Source organism: Desmodus rotundus, chromosome 5 (assembly GCF_022682495.2).
Source record: "Desmodus rotundus isolate HL8 chromosome 5, HLdesRot8A.1, whole genome shotgun sequence".
Taxonomy (NCBI): Eukaryota; Metazoa; Chordata; class Mammalia; order Chiroptera; family Phyllostomidae; genus Desmodus; species Desmodus rotundus.
The window spans coordinates 1,343,164-1,359,634 of NC_071391.1; the positions used below are offsets into that span (position 1 = coordinate 1,343,164).

General features: G+C 64.6%; 1 protein-coding gene and 1 long non-coding RNA gene across 6 annotated transcripts; one reads left to right on the forward strand and one right to left on the reverse strand.

The window, feature by feature from the left end:
• Positions 1 to 1,166: 1,166 nt before the first annotated feature.
• On the reverse strand, positions 1,167 to 15,535 carry IGF2 (insulin like growth factor 2). 4 transcript variants are annotated; one of them, XM_024574353.3, is made up of 5 exons: positions 9,225 to 9,342; positions 8,508 to 8,672; positions 4,050 to 4,212; positions 2,411 to 2,568; positions 1,167 to 2,109 (listed from the first exon to the last, which is right to left on the reverse strand). In XM_024574353.3, the coding sequence occupies exons 2-5, from the start codon at positions 8,667 to 8,669 to the stop codon at positions 1,876 to 1,878; spliced, it is 717 nt and encodes a 238-aa protein (XP_024430121.1). In that variant the 5' UTR covers positions 8,670 to 8,672; positions 9,225 to 9,342; the 3' UTR covers positions 1,167 to 1,875. The 4 variants fall into 4 exon arrangements, with proteins under 4 accessions (XP_024430121.1, XP_053780666.1, XP_053780667.1 ...); XM_053924691.2 differs by lacking the exons at positions 8,508 to 8,672; positions 9,225 to 9,342 and adding an exon at positions 15,398 to 15,535; XM_053924692.2 differs by lacking the exons at positions 8,508 to 8,672; positions 9,225 to 9,342 and adding an exon at positions 6,601 to 6,734.
• Positions 9,183 to 15,442, forward strand: LOC128780951 (uncharacterized). 2 transcript variants are annotated; one of them, XR_008426889.2, is made up of 4 exons: positions 9,183 to 9,311; positions 13,804 to 13,860; positions 14,208 to 14,634; positions 15,150 to 15,442. It is a non-coding gene; the product is annotated as an uncharacterized lncRNA (long non-coding RNA). The 2 variants fall into 2 exon arrangements; XR_008426890.2 differs by having other exon boundaries at positions 14,352 to 14,634.
• Positions 15,536 to 16,471: the final 936 nt, after the last annotated feature.

The window sequence follows — 16,471 nt, forward strand, 5'->3', positions numbered from 1 at the left end:
GACACACCCCTCCCCACCGAGGGCACATCGCAGGGGATGGGAGGGGAGCTGGGAACATGAAAACCTCGTGGAGAGAATTTGGGGTGAAATGGACGGATCTGCGCAGTGTGGCTGCCTGGCCACTCTCATCCTTTCACCGTGCTGCGCGTGCATGAGGGTGCGAGTGTGTGCGTGCGTGCGTGCTGTGCGAGTGTGTGCACGAGGGTGCATGGTGTGCAAGTGTGTGCGCGAGTGTGTGGTGTGTGCATGTACGTAAGTGTATGTGCCTGAGAGCGTGCGTGAGTGTGTGGTGTGCCGTGTACATAAGTGTATGTGTGTGCGTGAGTGTGTGGTGTGCCGTGTACATAAGTGTATGTGTGTGAGGGTGTGTGTGTGGTGTGCGCGTGTACATGGGTGTATGTGAATGTGTGTGTGGTGTGCGTGTGTACATGAGTGCATGTGTGTGAGGGTGTGTGTGTGGTGTGCGCGTGTACATGGGTGTATGTGAATGTGTGTGTGGTGTGCGTGTGTACATGAGTGCATGTGTGTGAGGGTGTGTGTGGTGTGCGTGTGTACATGAGTGCATGTGTGTGAGGGTGTGTGTGGTGTGCGTGTGTACATGAGTGCATGTGTGTGAGGGTGTGTGTGGTGTGCGTGTGTACATGGGTGTGTGTGTGAGGGGTGTGAGTGAGGGTGTGTGGTGTGTGCGTGTACATGGGTGTGTGTGTGTGTTGTGAGTGTTTGTGTGTGAGGCTGTGTGTAGGGTGTGTTTCTGCAGGGGCGTGTGTATTTATGTGTGTGTTTTTAGGTGGGGATGGATCTGTAAGAATTTGGGGGGTGCCGAGTTCATGCCAATTAAATTTTGTTTGTGCCAATTTTGGTTTTCATGTTCCGTGTCCCTCATGGTGACTCTGGGTGGTGGGGCCCGAGCGGGGGCGAGGTTGGGTGGCCGCTGGTGTTTCAGGCCAGTTTAGAGTCTCGCATGAGCAGGGAGGTAGCTGAGAAGCAATGACATGCCTAGCTGAAAATTTGGGGTCCCCTCTTTTCTCTTGGATGGTTAGGAGCTCGAGGCATGGCCAATGTGACCGAGGTCCAAGGGGAAGAGAAGGAGGGGACGGGGGTGCCAAATTATTTTATTTTGCCAATTGTTTTTAAGCCAATTTATTTTTTAGTATATTTTCAGCCAATTTGTTTTTTTTTTTTTTTTAGGGTTTTTTTTTTTAAGGCCAATTTGCTTTTTTGGTGTTTTTAAAGAGCCAATCAGTTTTAAGGGGGCTGGTGTGTGTGTGTGTGTGTGTGTGTGAGGGGTTTTGTTTTCCAATTTTGTTGTGTAATTTGGGGGGATGTTTTGGGGGATAATTTGGGGGGATGTTTTGGGGGGATAATTTGGGGGATGTTTTGGGGGGATAATTTGGGGGGATGTTTTGGGAGATAATTTGGGGGGCATTTTGGGGGGATAATTTGGGGGGATGTTTTGGGGGGATGTTTTGGGAGATAATTTGGGGGGCATTTTGGGGGGATAATTTGGGGGGATGTTTTGGGGGGATAATTTGGGGGGATGTTTTGGGAGATAATTTGGGGGGATAATTTGGGGGGGTATTTGGGGGGATAATTTGGGGGGATATTTTGGGGGATAATTTAGCAGATATTTGTGGGGGGAATAAAGCCAATTGGTTTTGTAAATTTTTGACACTGTTGGGACACGGCCCTCGGCCGATGGAGGGGCCGAGCAGAGCAGCCTGACTTGGGGAGGTCGGGGCACAGGGGCGGGGCAGGGAGCGCGCCGGGGCAGGTGACGCAGAGGCTTCAGAGGGCCTGATGGTAAGGCCGCCGGTCAAGAGGACAGCGGGAGGAGCGCGGGGCCATTTCGCAGAATTACGACCGTTTAGCTCACTTCTAATTGCTGGACACCTCTGGAGAGGCACCCCCGCGGGCAGCTGGGTCGTGGGTGGACAGGGCAATCAGGGGCCGGTGACGCTTGGCCTCTCTGAGGGCTTCCAGCTCCCTGGCCAGCACACGACCCCGGCGGACACGCAGGAGGGCAGGCAGGCCCCTGCGCAGGCGTTGGGCGGACTGCATCCAGGCGCCGTAGTGGAAAAACTTGCCCACGGGGTATCTGGGGAAGTTGTCCTGGGGGGCGGGGGGAGGGCCAGTCAAGGGGTGCCAGCTCCCTGGGTCCAGCCCCTAACCAGCCTGTGGCCCCTAACCAGCAGTGATCTGCCTGAACCTGTCACCGAGCCAGCTGACACCTCGCTCAGCTCTGGCCGAGGTGCCCGGTGGGGGAGCCATGGTGAATGTGTGGCTTCCCCTCCAGCTGTGCTTGCATCTAAGGTGCTGGCTGTGCCCTGGTCCCCTGGCTCACAGGTGACAGCCCAAGGGGCCCCAGAGGAAAGGGAGCCCCAGCTCTCCCACAGGGCGGCCCATGTCTTACCGGAAGCACGGTCGGAAGGGCCGACACATCCCTCTCGGACTTGGCGGGGGTGGCACAGTAAGTCTCCAGGAGCGCCAGGTCGCAGCTGCGGAAACAGCACTCTTCCACGATGCCACGGATGCCCCGGCTGCGGCGGCTCGCCCGGCTGGCTGGCCTGCCTGCAAGTCCCACGGAGGGGGGCTGGTCAGCACAGCACACCACATAAGGTGGGGCATGCAGGGGGCCCCAGAAAGAACCTCAGGGGAAGTGGGGGGCTCAGTCCAGGACCGGCCATCTGGCCCGGGGGCACCCTCTTGGGACTGCAAACAGGCACAGCCTTGGAGTCCCCAGGTCCAGAGAGGTTTGGAAAATGGGCACAGGGGCTGCCCAGCAAGGGGTCCAACCCCCAGGTTCTGGGGCCACAGGGTCCTGTCCTGAAGGCCATGCTGGGACACCAGTGCCACCCTGGACCGAGCAGGGGCCGGCGGCCCCCCGCCCAGAGACACTGAGACAGGTAGGAATGGGAGGAGGAAGAAGAAGACGGGAGGGGAGGAGTGAGGACCTGCAGAAAACCACGCCCTCCTCTCCTCCCGTCCTCCCCCTCCCTCCCCCAGCTCCAGGTCTCAGCCGCAGGGGCGAGCGCCCAGGCCTCCCCTTGGGGTGACCTTGGCAGGGGCTGGGAAGAGCCCCTGGTAAAGAGTTCTGTCACGGGTTCCATGGGTGGGGGCTCAGCCCAGCACCACTTTCGGGGAAACTGGTGCAGAGGGACCAGACCCGACAGTGCCACTTCCTACCCGCAAAGGAGGCAAGGGACGCAGAGAGGGCATGGGTGGGCAAGGCCAGGCAGGCAGGAGCTTCAGAAGCTTGAGACTCAAGAATGTTTTTCAAAGAGAAGCTTTGAAATGCCAAGACTGGCCTCTGTGGGCCCACTGCTCAGCGTGGGTAAGCGGAGGCTTCGGTAGAGGAGGCCACATCCCCCACCCTCAGTGCAGACAAAGACAACGAGGCTCAGCGGGCTGCAGGGGTGGGAGGGTGGGGGAGGGCAAGGGCCCATGCCCCAGAGGGAGAGGTCACCTCCAACTGGGGTCCCAAGGGCGAGGGGAAACCCCGGGACAGAAATCAAGAGACACAGGAAGCAGCCAAAGCACTGGGGCCAGCAGGTGGGTGCCCGCCCCAGGGGGCGCAGACCCCTGGTCACCCAGCCCCGGGGGGCACTGTGGCAGCAGGGGCCTGTCACCTGTCCTGCACCCCCAGGGGCAGCTGAGCCCCCCCAAGCACCTGGGACGTGCACACTCACACCCACCACTCACTTGTGCTTTTCTTCCCATTGGTTTTCAGCCTATTTTATCAAATAAGTGCCCGTTGTCAAAATGCCAGGCGCCCGGCACCGGGGCCGTGACTACAGCCCCGCCGGCAGCGGCAGGCGGGCCTGGCTCTCACCCCACCCCCGCCCGCGGACACCTCCGCCCTCCTGCCGCCGGTAAGTCAGGGGGCGTGAGTGCCCCTCGCTGCACTCTCCAAAGCCCAGCTCACCCCCCTTAGCCAGTCCTCCCCCACCCCCACCCGCTGTCCTGGTGTCTGAGGAATGGGCTCCAGCATTTATTGAGCGCCTGCGGTGTGCGCCGCTCCCCCTCGCTCCGCCGCGCACCACGCTACTTACTGAAGTAGAAGCCGCGGTCCCCACAGACAAACTGGAGGGTGTCCACCAGCTCCCCGCCGCACAGGGTCTCACTGGGGCGGTAAGCAGCAAAGCAGCACGAGGCCAAGGCCAAGAAGGTTAGCAGCACCAGCATCGACTTCCCCACCGGAAGCTCCATTGGAATCTGGGGGCAGAGAGAGAGGGCGTGAGCCCCACCAGCCAGGGTCCCCCAGAGGCAGGGCCGTCGACCAACTTCAATTTCAGTTGAAGCTTGAAAGCGTGTCTTTCTCCTTAATGTTATTGTTCTAATTAAACACCAACACGTTTTAACTGCGGAGGCGGGTGGGGACCCGCCCCACAGGGGCCTGTGGCCAACACACCTTTGATGGCACCAAGGGCTGGTCAGTAATTTCCCATGGGGATGACCGTCCCCACTGGCATTCCTGCAGGGGCCCAGCGGTTCCCAGAGCTGCAGGGACCAGTGCTGGACACTGGACCTGGCCTCCATCCTGTGATGTCATGAGGGCGGGGCCAGTACAAGGCAGCGGCCACTCCTGGGCTGCCCAGCGCCAGCCAAGATGGCAGACAACCCCACCCCACCCCACCGCACGTGCACCCAGGGCACCAAGCGGCTGAGGGTCCTGCAGGCCAGCCCCACCCTCCCAGGCTGCGGCTGAGAGGAGCCCAGGTCGAGGGTCCAATGGTCAGTGCGGCGGCACCAGCCATACTCCCAGGCACCTTGCTCTCCTGACTCGCCCAGTTCCCCAACTCCAGTCTGCCTTGGGCACCCCAACAGAGGCAGAAAAGCCAAAGCCTCAAAGTAACTTTGGGACCACCAGGTCCTCTCTGCCAGGCTGGGGGTACTAAACCCCACCCCGGAGAGATGGGGAGAGCAGATTAAGCCGCCTGGAGGCCAGACCCCCAGCTCCTCAAGGTCCGATTTGGAAGGAGTAGCAGGTCTCAGGTCTAAGTGTTAGACACAGCGAGATGCCCCTGCGCCTTCCGGAAGGTGGAAGCCCCCCAGGCGGGCAGCCCAAGCCTGCCCTCTGCAGACCCAGGTGGAAGCCCTTCTGGGGGCACGGCCAGGGCCCAGTGCCATTCAGCCCATTGGCACCCTGATGCTGACCGAGCAAGGGGCTGGGCAGGCTGCCCAGACGTGCCCCTCCCAGGCCCCACACCCAGTGGGCACCAGGGCAGCGGGGCCTCCCAGCCTGGACCAAGGCTGCCGAATGCGGGACCCGGGGGGGTTCTCGACGCCATAAATCAGGGGAGACAAGGGAGGACGAGAGAGGCAGTCTTGCTTAAGCTCGGCAAGGGCCGTGGCTAGCTCCACGGAAGGGTCTGAAGTGCCACCTCGCTCTCCTCCTGCTGCCGGGACTGGACCCCAGGCGGTCTGCCTGCTGCCCCCTTCCAAATTCTAAGAACACATCAGCCAGGCAGCTCCATCCTTCCGAAATCCCGGCCTCTCTGCCGTGGGGTCCAGCCCAGAGCCCCGGTGGAGAGCGGAGGACTGGACAGGCATGCCCCGGGAGGGCAGAGGCAGGCAGGGGAGTGAGTGCCTGCGCTGGAGGAGGCTGAGGCTGAGGCTGGGCCGGGCTGGCCGGTGGGCTGGAGCGGAGGGCAGCGGGGTTCTCGCTCAACAGCGCCGGTTACCTGCCGCTGGACAGGAGGCTCCTAGGGCTGCACGAGGAAGAGGAGGCTGGAAGGCTGCCTCACAGGAGAAGCTAATGTCCAGTTGTCGGGCTGGTCAGTGCCTCTGCTTTTATGTGTGAGCCGGCTCCTCCCAGCCCCGGCTCCACCCTACCCCCCACCCCTCTCCCCACTGACCACTCCCCCCGCCCCTTTGCTCCCGCCCCCTCCCTGCTTCCAGCCAGTCCCTCCTCAGCGCTGCGCCCCCACCGCTAGCTCGGGGCCGTCCCTTAGCAAAGAACCGCTTGAGCGCGGGGGAGGGGTTTGGGGGCTCATCCTGAACCCCCAGCCCAAGTCCGCACAGGGCCACGGAGGCCAGGGAGGGGGCTGCTTTCCACCTCCTTGTATGGAAACTTCCATCTGCCCATGGCGCAGGGGCAGTTACCCCCCACGCGCTGTGCGCTGCTGCCCCCAGAGCCCCAGAACAGCCCCTTTCGCAGGGTCCCCACTTGGAAAAGTTGGGGACAGGGAAAGGGAGGGCCGTCGGGGGAATCCTGCAAATGTGGCGTCTGGCAGGGCTCCTCGGCCGGCTCGGCCCCCTCGCTCCGTCCTGGCCCCGCCCCCCCCTCCTCCGTGGGTCTTGCTGGCGCGGAGTCAACATACCAGGGTGGGTTTCGGAGACTTGCGCCCCTCCTCGCTACCCAGCACCCTGGGGGGACGGCCCCGCCCCCGCTCGGCACAGATCGCAAAATCTCAGCAACCCGCCCCCCCCGGCCCCCCAAAACCGACCAGGAAGTCCCTTTGCAGACAGCTCACACCCCTCTCGGCGTTTCCCGCAGCCCCCAGCCCGCCCCCCACGCGGCGCAGGGCAGAGGGCGCGGGGTTCGCCCGCGGGAACCGGCCCCGCAGCCCCCGGCCGCCCGCCGGCCCGCGCGGCGCTTACCTGGAAGCCGGCGCAGCTGCCGCCCACCTCCCTGCTGCGTATTGCGAACCGAACAGCGGGCGTTGGCCCTCCTGCCGGGCACTCCTCTGCCAGCGCCGCTCTGGCCGAGTCGCCGGAGCCGAATTGCGACGGGGCAGAACGGGGGGATGGCTTTTTTTTGGGGGGGGGAGACTCGTCTGATTGTTTGGGGAGGACGGGCTGTCTGCGGGCTGGGGCGGGCCAGATGTTGTACTTTAGGGGGGGAAAGGGTATCGGGAAATGAGGTCAGCTGTTGTATCCAGGACAGAGGGGGGCAGAGATAGTGGGAGAGACAGAGTGAACGTGAAAGGGGGGGGGCCGAAGAGAGGGCGAGAGGGAGAGGGGACAGCGAGAGGCGGGCAGGCTCACAGCGGGAGAGAACAGCGCCGAGAGAAACAGAAAGCGTATAATTAATCCACTTTGGGACGAGGGCGGGAGGGCGGGCCTGGAGGGGGGCGGGCGCTGGAGGCGCGGAACCGGGGGGGACGGGAGGGAGCCAAGGGAAGGTTGCGGAAGAAAAGAGAGCAGGGGGCCGGGACCAGAGGCCGAAGAGGGGGCGAGGGGCGCACAGAGAAGCGAGGGAAGGACGCCACGTCGGGGGTCGGGGGCGGTGCGGAGGGGGGCGGAGTGGAGGCGTCACCCGGGCCACGGGCGCCCAGCTCGGTTTGGGCCGACGGAGCCCTCGGCCGTCGCGAGCCCGGGCCTCGGGGGGGGAGCGGCGGCAGCGCTGGAGACGCCCCGGGAGCAGCGAGGAGTGGGAGCGCCCAGGCTGCGCGCCGGGGAGGGCTGGAGGGGGCGCGGGGGGTGATGACAACGCCGGCGGCCTGCGAGCCGGACTGCCTGCGGGGGGGACCGCCTCCTCGGGTGCAGCGGGACGGGCGTTGAGGTAGATAGACGAGGAGGCGGCTGGGAGTCCGCAGGCCCGGCGGAGCGCGACCCCGCCGACGGCGCCCGCGATGGGATCAGCAGCGTGGCGGACGACGTCGACGCGGGGCCGCCAGCCCGGTGGCGGCGCTGGCGGGCCGAGCGCGGGCGGGCGTGGGCCAGGAGGCGGGGGCGGCCGGAAGGGGGGGCCGGGGGCCGGCCTGGCCTCACGCAGCTCCGCCGGAGAGCAGGCGAACTTCGGGCGCCAACGCCGGGTTCTTATAGCCGCGCCACCCCGCCGCGCGGCGCCCGCTCGGGCCCCGTTGGCCCGGAGCCCGCGCCAATGGGCGCCCGCCGGGCCCTCGCCCCGCCCCCGGACCGCCTCCGCAACTCGAGCCAGGGGGAGGGGGGCGCGGGCCAGGGGGCCCGGGAGACGGGCGGTGGGGGAGGGGGATGTAGGGTGCGCGGGGACGAGATTGGAGTGGGGGCAGGGATCGAAGAGTGTACAAGAAATCCCAAGTCACCGTTCCAAAGCGTTTAGGGGCCCCACTTCAGGTTCTGGGGTGCCAGGATCCCTGCCCTCGTGCGCGGGGCGCACGCGCCAGCAGGGTGGGCGGTGTCCCAGGCCCTAGCGGTGGCGGGGGTCCCTGCTTTCTGCCATTGGGCTACGCGGTGTGGGCGCCCCGTCGGAGTGAGGGTGCAGGTAGCTAGGCGTAGCTCGAGGGTCCCCGAGTCCCGCTGGGAACTGCGGAGGAGGCTGGGAGAGGGGGAGGGTAGTTCCTGGGCGCGCGCAAGGCGCGCAGCCGCCACCTGCCCGAACAAGCGCTGAGCCTCGAGCCGCAGCCGGAGCCCGAGCGCCCCCCGGTGCCGCGCGGGAGCCGGGGAATAGCCGCAGCGGCCGCCAGGTGCGGTCCGTGCGAAGGACCGGCCGGGCCAGGCTGAAATCTGGGCCAGGCGTGGGGCCTGCGAGGCCCCGAGTGCCCGCAGAGAGAGTAGCAGGGCGGGAAACATCGCTCAAATCCTACCTGCATGGCCGAGCTCACAGGGGTGCGTCTAAGCAACTCGCCTTTGGGTCCCACCCAAAATATCCGGATAATGGTTCCCCCGTCCTCAGTTCGCTGGACTTGCGTAGACTCGGGTTCAGCCCCGGGGGCCGCCACGATAATTTGGGGGTCTGGGGAAACCATCTCCTGGAGAGTTTGAGCGATGTAAGAACTCGATGTGACTTTTACCAAGAGTCAAAACCACGCACAGGACCCCGGCGCCCCGCCTGCCCCCCCGCCCCGGAGCCCCGGCCGCCCGCGCCTCTCCATGGGTAAGGGGCTGCCGGCAAAAGCCCGCGCGAGGCTCGCCCCTAACTCTGCCATCAATCACCTCGCCCGCGCTCCGCGCGCGCCTCCGGGAGTCCTCCGCCCGGCGGCTGGAGGCACCGCGCTGCGCCGCGCGAGCAGGGTGCGCCTCTCCTCGGCGTCCCTGAGACCCAGCGCCTGGCCCGCCCTGCTTCGGGACTGCCAGGGCGCTATCCCCACAATCACGATCTTTGAGAACAAACGAAAGCGGCGCCGGTTTCGGGACACCCGGCCCCAACGAGCGTGGTAGCCCAGCGGCAAGCCCGCGGGGGGCTACCGCGCCCCGCGCGGGTCTTCCCGGCGGTCTCCCGAGGCGAGCGCCATCCCCGGCGGGACCGCGGCCGGTGCAGGCTGGAAGGACGACCGGGACGCGGAGGCGGCGGGGGAGCTCACCGCGAGGCTGGAGGCTCCGTCCGCGGGCGCTCCAGGAGCCGAGGCAAAAAGCAAGCGCTCTGCGGCGGGCGGTGGACGCTGCTGAAGGTGAGCGAGACCCCGGAGGCAGTCTCCAATGTCCGGGGGCAACGCCCAGCCCGTTGGAAGACCCGGGGACAATGCCCAAATTTGGGGGAAACTGGGGGCAATGCCCAGTCGTTTTCCTGGACGCGGGAGAAGTTCTGCCCACGTCCTGGCGGACACGCTGCCAGGCCAAGGGGGTTTGGGGAATACAGACATTTCCTAAATCCAAGGCGCTCCGGGGACTTCGTAGGAGAGGCCGGGAGGCCTGAGACCAGTGCCCACCGTGCGTGGGGTTGGGGGGCCGCGGAGGGCCTCGGGCGGGTCGGGAACAATGCCCAGATATCGGGGACGCAGGTCCGAGCTCTATCTGATTTTCAGGCAGAAAGGATGAGTGTCCCCAAGTAGGGGACCCAGGGGAGGCTCCCTGGTGCGGGGAGCCGTAGTGAACAACTGGATTTGAACCTCCAGAAAATAAAGTCAGAGTTCGAGGATCGGTGGAAATTACTCCGCGCGACTCGGGGAGGAGGGATCTCGGTGTAGAAGGTGGGGAACCCAGCATCGTGATCAGTGCGCTTGGGGGAACCCCAGAACGATTTGTGGGGAGGTAGGTTTTTGGGTGACTCAAGAAAAATTCTCCACATGAAACTTGGGGGGACCTGAGAGGCACATAGCCTAAAACTGAGGGAAGAAAACAGTGGACACATTTTGGGGACCTATGCAAACGCCCCATGTGGTGGAGAAAAGTGGAGATTAATTTCCACAATTTAGAAATGCAAGTTCCCGGCCTCGGCCTGGAGGCTCCCAGAGCCCAGGGAAAGCAACTTGCATAGTTGTTGTGGCTTCGGGGTGAATTCTCAGTGACCTTTAGAGACCCCAGAAACACGATCTGAATTTGGGAGAACCTGGGGTGTGATCAGTACTTTTGGGGAGTGCAGAAAATCAACATCTTTTATATATTTTTAAAAAATCGATTCGTTCACTGTTGGTTTATTTTTGGTGGACAGGAGAAAATACCGTTTCCCTGAGCGCAGTCTGCATTTGGGAAACCCTAGTGAAACACGGCCCAGATTTGGGGGATCCCTGGAAACTGTCCAGTGGAGACTGACAGCTGGATTTCAGGGTCCCTGGCTGGTGGTGAAGCAGCTGGTAGGCACAGGCCCCTGCTGCCTGGGATTTCGGGGACCTGGGGGTATTTTTCAGTCTCCGAACGTTTTCATTTTGGGGGCGGTGGAAAATTTTCCTAAATTTAGGGGGACTCAGGAAAAGGGTCATAAAGTAATGGGGCCCATAAATTAATGCTGAGAAAAAGCTGGATCATTTTGTGGAGGAAGAAAAAAATCTCAGTTTCCTTTGGAGGGCTGGGGACAGGGCCTCGATGTGAGGTCCTAGGAAAGTAATTTTGAACCTGGGGACCCAGGGAAGTTGCCCCATGTCCTCAGCACAATCGGGCCCCACGTCTAACTTTCGGGGGAAGGGTAACGTGTCCCTAGGTCGTGGGCCTGAGAACCAGAGCCCACGGTGAGCTGTGTGGGGGGCCCAGGAAATGTTGCTTAAATTCGGGGTGACTCAGCGGGGGGCATGGGTGCTTTGGAGCGCGAGATACCAGTGCCTTTCCATGCCCCGCGTGTAACGCTGGGTGTGGGGGCGCGGGGGCAATGCTTCAGGCTTAGGGGGCCCAGCAAACCCAAGTACTGGTGGTCAGGAAAAGGGTCCCGTGAGGTCCGGGGTTGCTGGTCGGCGTCTGAATTTTAGAACATCCGGGTTCTTGTCGGGAAAAGAGTGGGACCTAGGGGGTTTCAAACACTCAACATGTCACGAGGCAGAGAAAACACCCAGAATGTCTGGTTGCTGGGCACACGCCACAGGGCCCGAGTAACAAGCACGAGTTTGTTGTGCGTGTGGGGTACAGCCCAGGGGGGGCTGGGGCGCCTGTGAGGCTCGGGGCAACCTGCCTAACCCGCGGCCACCGCTGAGCGCGTCAAATCTCGGGTAACTGCTGGGTGCGCTCTCGGGGCCTGGGGGACAGGGTCTGCGTGGGAAGGCTCCTGCGTGGCCAGAAAGCTGGGAGAGCCCTGGAAAGGGGGCCCCAGGTCTGCTTGGCCCACAGAAGAAAACGCTCAGTGAGTCTGAGAGGTCAGGCATCGCGCGCCCTCTGAGTTTGGCGGGACTTAGGCTGCCGGAAAGCCGACTGTTCAGGATTCAGAAAGGGGGTCGGTGTGTTTGGGGAAATTCCTCAACCGGGGTGGACGCCAGGAAGGACGACCTGGAGGTGTTCCGGGTGGCTTGCTTGGTGTGTTGGGGTGGGGGGCGGAGGCCTGGGACTCTGTGTGAGATTTAGGGAGCCCCGGTTGGGGCCAATAATTTTGTGGAACTCTGCAGATGCCACCCCAAACTCTGGGAGCCCCGCGTGGGAGATTCACAACAGGACCAGGAAGCCAGGGAGACCTTGTCCTCAATGCCCAACGCTGTGGGACGCACACCTACGTGCCGGGAAAGCCCTGTCCAGCTTCTGGGGAGCCAGGCAAACCACCGGCCTGACTGCAGGCCTGAGTTCCTGTCCAGTCCGAGGGGGCACGGATCGCTCCTGCGTGCCTCCGCGGGACCCCGACTGGGTGTAAAACGTTAAACCGGCCGGAGCGAGAGAGGAAACGCCCCGTTTGTTTGGGGACCTCGGGCCACCCGTGTCAATCAGGGGAAGACAGTGGGGGCTTCATAGGTTTTGAGGTCCCAGAAATTAATGTCCAAGAAAACTCGTGTGACCTGGGGAGACGTTGAATGTGTGGGGGGCACCTGAGAGTAAGGCTGTATTTTGCAGGATCACAGCGGGGGGGTGGGGGAATCTTGCCGGAGTTTGGGGGGAGCAGGGAAGTTGCTGGGTGGGTTAATACCCCGACACCGGTCTGCATTTGAGAGGCCAGGCTGTGGGCGGGGGATGTCGGGGAAGCAGCGCGGCTGCGGACTCCACGGACGCGAGGAGCACTCACACCCTCCCCCGGACGCGGCGGCGAGGGAGGCGCCCGCAGGGAGCGCGGGGCTCCCGGGGCGCGCGCCCGGGGCAATATTGCCACTCTTTCTTTTGCTTTCTCGCCACCGAGAGGTTTCTGTGGCGGAGGCTCAGCGGGCGTCGGGGTGGAGGGAGACACCTGAGAGCCTCGAGGCAGCGACAGAGGCGCAGGGCCCGGGCGCCCCGGGGCACTCCGCTCCCCGCGCGGCCGCCTCGGAGGAGGCCCGCGGGCTCCCCGCCGCCGCGCCCCACGCGCTCCCGCGCTGCGAGCCTAGGCGAAGCCGCGACCCGGACGCCGCCGCGGGCAGGCTCGTCCCCGGCTCGGCTTGGGGGCCCGGGAGCACCCCCGGCGGACATCCCGCCGCCCCCGCGCTCCTGGAGCGCCGCCGGGGTCCTGCAGAGTACCGGAACGGCAGCGAAACCGGTTTTGTTTGGGTAGTGCAAGAAAGGAGAGGAAATGCGGACCAAGGGGAGAACGTGGGGACAGAGGTGGGGGCAGGACTGCGCGGGGCCGTGGGGTGCCAGGTGCCTCCTTTCGGTTTCTGAGAATTTTCACTCAAGGCCTCCGTCCCGCGCTGGGGATGGAGGGGAGCGGGGAAGGCAAGCACTGAACCCACTAGGTCCCATGTTGCTGCTGGAGGGAACAGGGGCACCCCCTCAGAACTGGGTAGTGTTGGGGGTGTGGGGCAGTGACCCCAGGGGGATCCCCAGGGAGAGAAGCTTCCAGAGAGGAGGCGCTGCCGGCGGCGGGCGGGGTTACAGCAAAATGGGGGAGGGCCTGGAAGCCAGTACGGAGGGTGTGGGGAGTCGCTGGTCCCCCCCACACACGGGGGCCCCCGCTGGAAGGGGTGGCTCAGAGCCTGGCACTGGGAGGACAGGGGTTGACGCTGCTGCACAGGTGCGGGCCGGGGCTGAGGCAGCCTTTCCCGTTAGCTTGCCAACCCCGAAGGCCACCCCCCACCCCATGAAAAACAGCCTATTTTCCACCCAGAGCCCAAGGCACGTGGGGAATGTTCCCCCTCGAATTCCAGCCCGCACCCATCACCCCAGGTCCCATTCCAAGAACATCTGGCCTATCTCCCCCGACCCAAGACGGCCCCCTCCCCATCTGCACTAGGCCTGGGGCCTGTGCGGAGCCTGCAGCGGGAGGGAGAGCAGGAGGCCTCCAGCAGACACCTCACCATGGTGAGGTTGCTCCCCACTCCAAGGCGACTTGTAGATTTTGGGGTGCAAAGCATGCAAATCATGCCTGTGTGTGGGCCTGGGGCACGGGGGCCCAGAGCAGATTCCTAGTCCTGGCGGAGGGTGTCTACTCAGACACACAAGCCCAGGGCCCCCCGGCCCTGCTCTGGGTCCCGCACCTTCCTTCCTCCAGGCCCGCTTCCCAGGCTGGGGGTGGGTGGCCGCTGGGTGAAGGCCCTGGTAGACCACGGCTTTCCCCCGGTCGGCCCACCTGGAGGGCATTCGCATCAGCGGCCCCTTCCACGCCCCCCTGCTTTCCGTCCCCCGCAGGCGCTCGCCCTGGAGACACCTCTGCCTGCTGCTTGGAGACACGCCAGGACCTTGCAGGTAGGAAGGTCGAGGCCACCCCGGGGTGCTGGGCTGAGCCCTCGGGGCGGGGGCGGGGGCACATGCGCTTCCTCCGCCACGGGGCTGCCCGAGAACCCTCGCCTTATTTAGTCAAAAGTATGGCCGAAGGGGCAGGCGAGTCGGAGCAGATCCGGGTCACCCCAGAGCTCAAAAAGGGCACAGGCCACCCCCGGCCAGCACCAGCAGTCCCCGGCCCCCCGACTTCCGGCCCCCCACGGCAGGGAGAGACCCGCTAGCACCCGCAGCACCTTGTGGGGCTGGGGTCTCTGGCTCAGAGCTTGGCTCCCAGCACCAGGCTCCTCACACCCTTCCCCGGCACCGGGCAGCACTTGCCTCCCCTCTGAAGCCGCAAACCCAGATTTGAAGAGAATAATCACCCGGCAAGATCCGATCCAGACTCACCCCAGCGAGCCGGCCTTCCCGGCTCCCTGCAGTCCGCCCGCCCTGCAGTCTGGCTCTCGCACTCCCAGGCTTCCTCCCGGCTCTGGCTCCGACCGGGCTGCTCCCCCTCCCTGGGCCCAAGCCCAGCATTTGCAAACCCGGCTCCATCTCCGAGGGTCCCTGAGCGCCTCTCCACCTCCCCCCCGCAACCCGCCGCCCCAGGGCTCGGACTGTGCACTCGGCCCTGGGAGGGAGGCATCTGCTCAAGGGCAGCCCCCACTGGAAGCAGCAGACAGATGCCCAGGCCAGGACACCCACCGGACGACAGCACAGCCACCCGAGGCACAGGCACCCCCAGGCACTAAACCAAAAGTATGTCAGGGTCAGGGTGGGGGGGCGGAGGGGGCCCCGGGGAGGCAGCTGCACGACCCAGGCATGGGCCTGTGCCCCTGCTGTGCCCCTTGATTTGGTGTTTGAACTAAAGACACCAGGAAAAGAATGTTCTGGGGCTTTTCTCTGGGATGGGCGAACGGGCCTGGAAGGGGGTTGCCTGCTGGGTGGTTCTGTCCCTGCGGGTTCTGAAGGTGCCCCTGTTGCTTTTTGGGTCAGGCACGAGGACACAGACCCACGCAGGTCCCACAGTGTTGCTCCAGGGCCCTGCACCAGCACCTGGCCAGTGAACTCTGCCGTCGCCCCGACCCCGCCCAGCCCCTGCCTGCTCCAGAGGAGCCGCCGGGGCTCTGGGTGCAGGCCCCGCACGCGCAGCCCCCCGCGAGTCCTGAGGCCTCCGACTGCCCCCTCACATACTCGTCCTCTCCCCGCCTTGTTCGGCCTCCCCCATTCTGGCCTCACGGTGACCCCTGCCTCTCCCTGCCACCTTTTACCAGGACTTCCCTGTGGAGGACCCGTGGCCAGCCCGACAGCAGGGACTCTGCTCTGCCCACACCTGAGCCCCCCAGGGAGAGGCGCCTAGAAAGCCACCTGGATTCCAGATGCCAGCTCTGTGACTGAATACGCTCTCAGCCTCCCGGAGCCTCAGCTCCTTGTAAAGGGGGGACGACTCTCCAACGGCCTGGGCGTCTCGGAGCGCGGAAGGACCATGTCCAACCCACAGAGAGGGTCCGGGTTCACTCACCTCTGTGGGGCCCCGGCTGGACGCAGGCTTCAGTTCTGAGCGTGTGGGGGCCGCCTGGGCCACAGGCTGCAGCAGCCGGCCTCAGGGCTGGGCTCTCGGGCTGCCCGGGCCTGCTTCTGCCTGCGCCTCCGCTTGGGCCGGGGGGCCGGCGGGGCCGAGAGCTGCACCGGCTGAGGTGTGGGGTCCTGGGGCTGGGGGCCGGGGTCCGCTTCCTCCTCCAGGGGCTCAGCGGTGACTCTTCGTCCCCTGGGAAGACATGATGGTGACGTCTTTTAAAATAAACGCCCCCCAAGGCAAACCCCTGGACCCCTCCCTTCCCCGGCCTGCCCCTGGCTGCAGAGCTCTCCCATGGCCACGCACAGGGGCAGGGGAGGTGGCCCACCGCTCACCTCGAGCTGGGCTGCCCAGCCACCAGGCCTCAGAAGATGCCTGCAGAGGACAAGGGACCCGGCCTGGGCCTGGGGTGGGGGCTGCACACACAGTGCGGAGGGGGCGTCACAGTACATAGCAGAGCCCTGCCCTTGACTCCCCAACAATCCTGCCTTGGATGGAAGTGAGGAGGGGCCCAGGCCCAAACAGGACACAGCTCTGCCTGGGAAGGTGGGCTTCTCTGGGGGAGTGAGCTTGCCCACCAGCCCTGCCCTGGACAGACAGGACAGTGGAGCCTGGGGCCCTGGGCCCACGGGGAAGACTGTGCCCCGGCTCAGCTCTGTGGGCAGAGGGGCTGCATGGAGCACCTTGTCAGACGGGGAGAAGCTTTACTTTAAGTCCCCCCACCCCGGGTATCAGGGACGCTGCCCCTCGGCTGTGATGTCCCCAGGACGTGGTGGGCCTCTTGGTGTGGCTGGGGAGTCTGGGGTGGGGGGAGGCAGGGGGCTTGACTTTTTAAGTGGTATATAAAAAAACTGCTTCAACATCCCGGGCCTCTGGCCCCCCGCACTGTGTCCTGTTTGTCTCAGTGGGGCCTGGGGAGGGGAGCGGCCCCAGGAAAGCCCTGCCTTTCACACTGGCCACGACAGCTGCGCCCTGGGCCCTGAAGAGTGGCCCTGTGCCCGTGTCTCCCACGGATCAGTG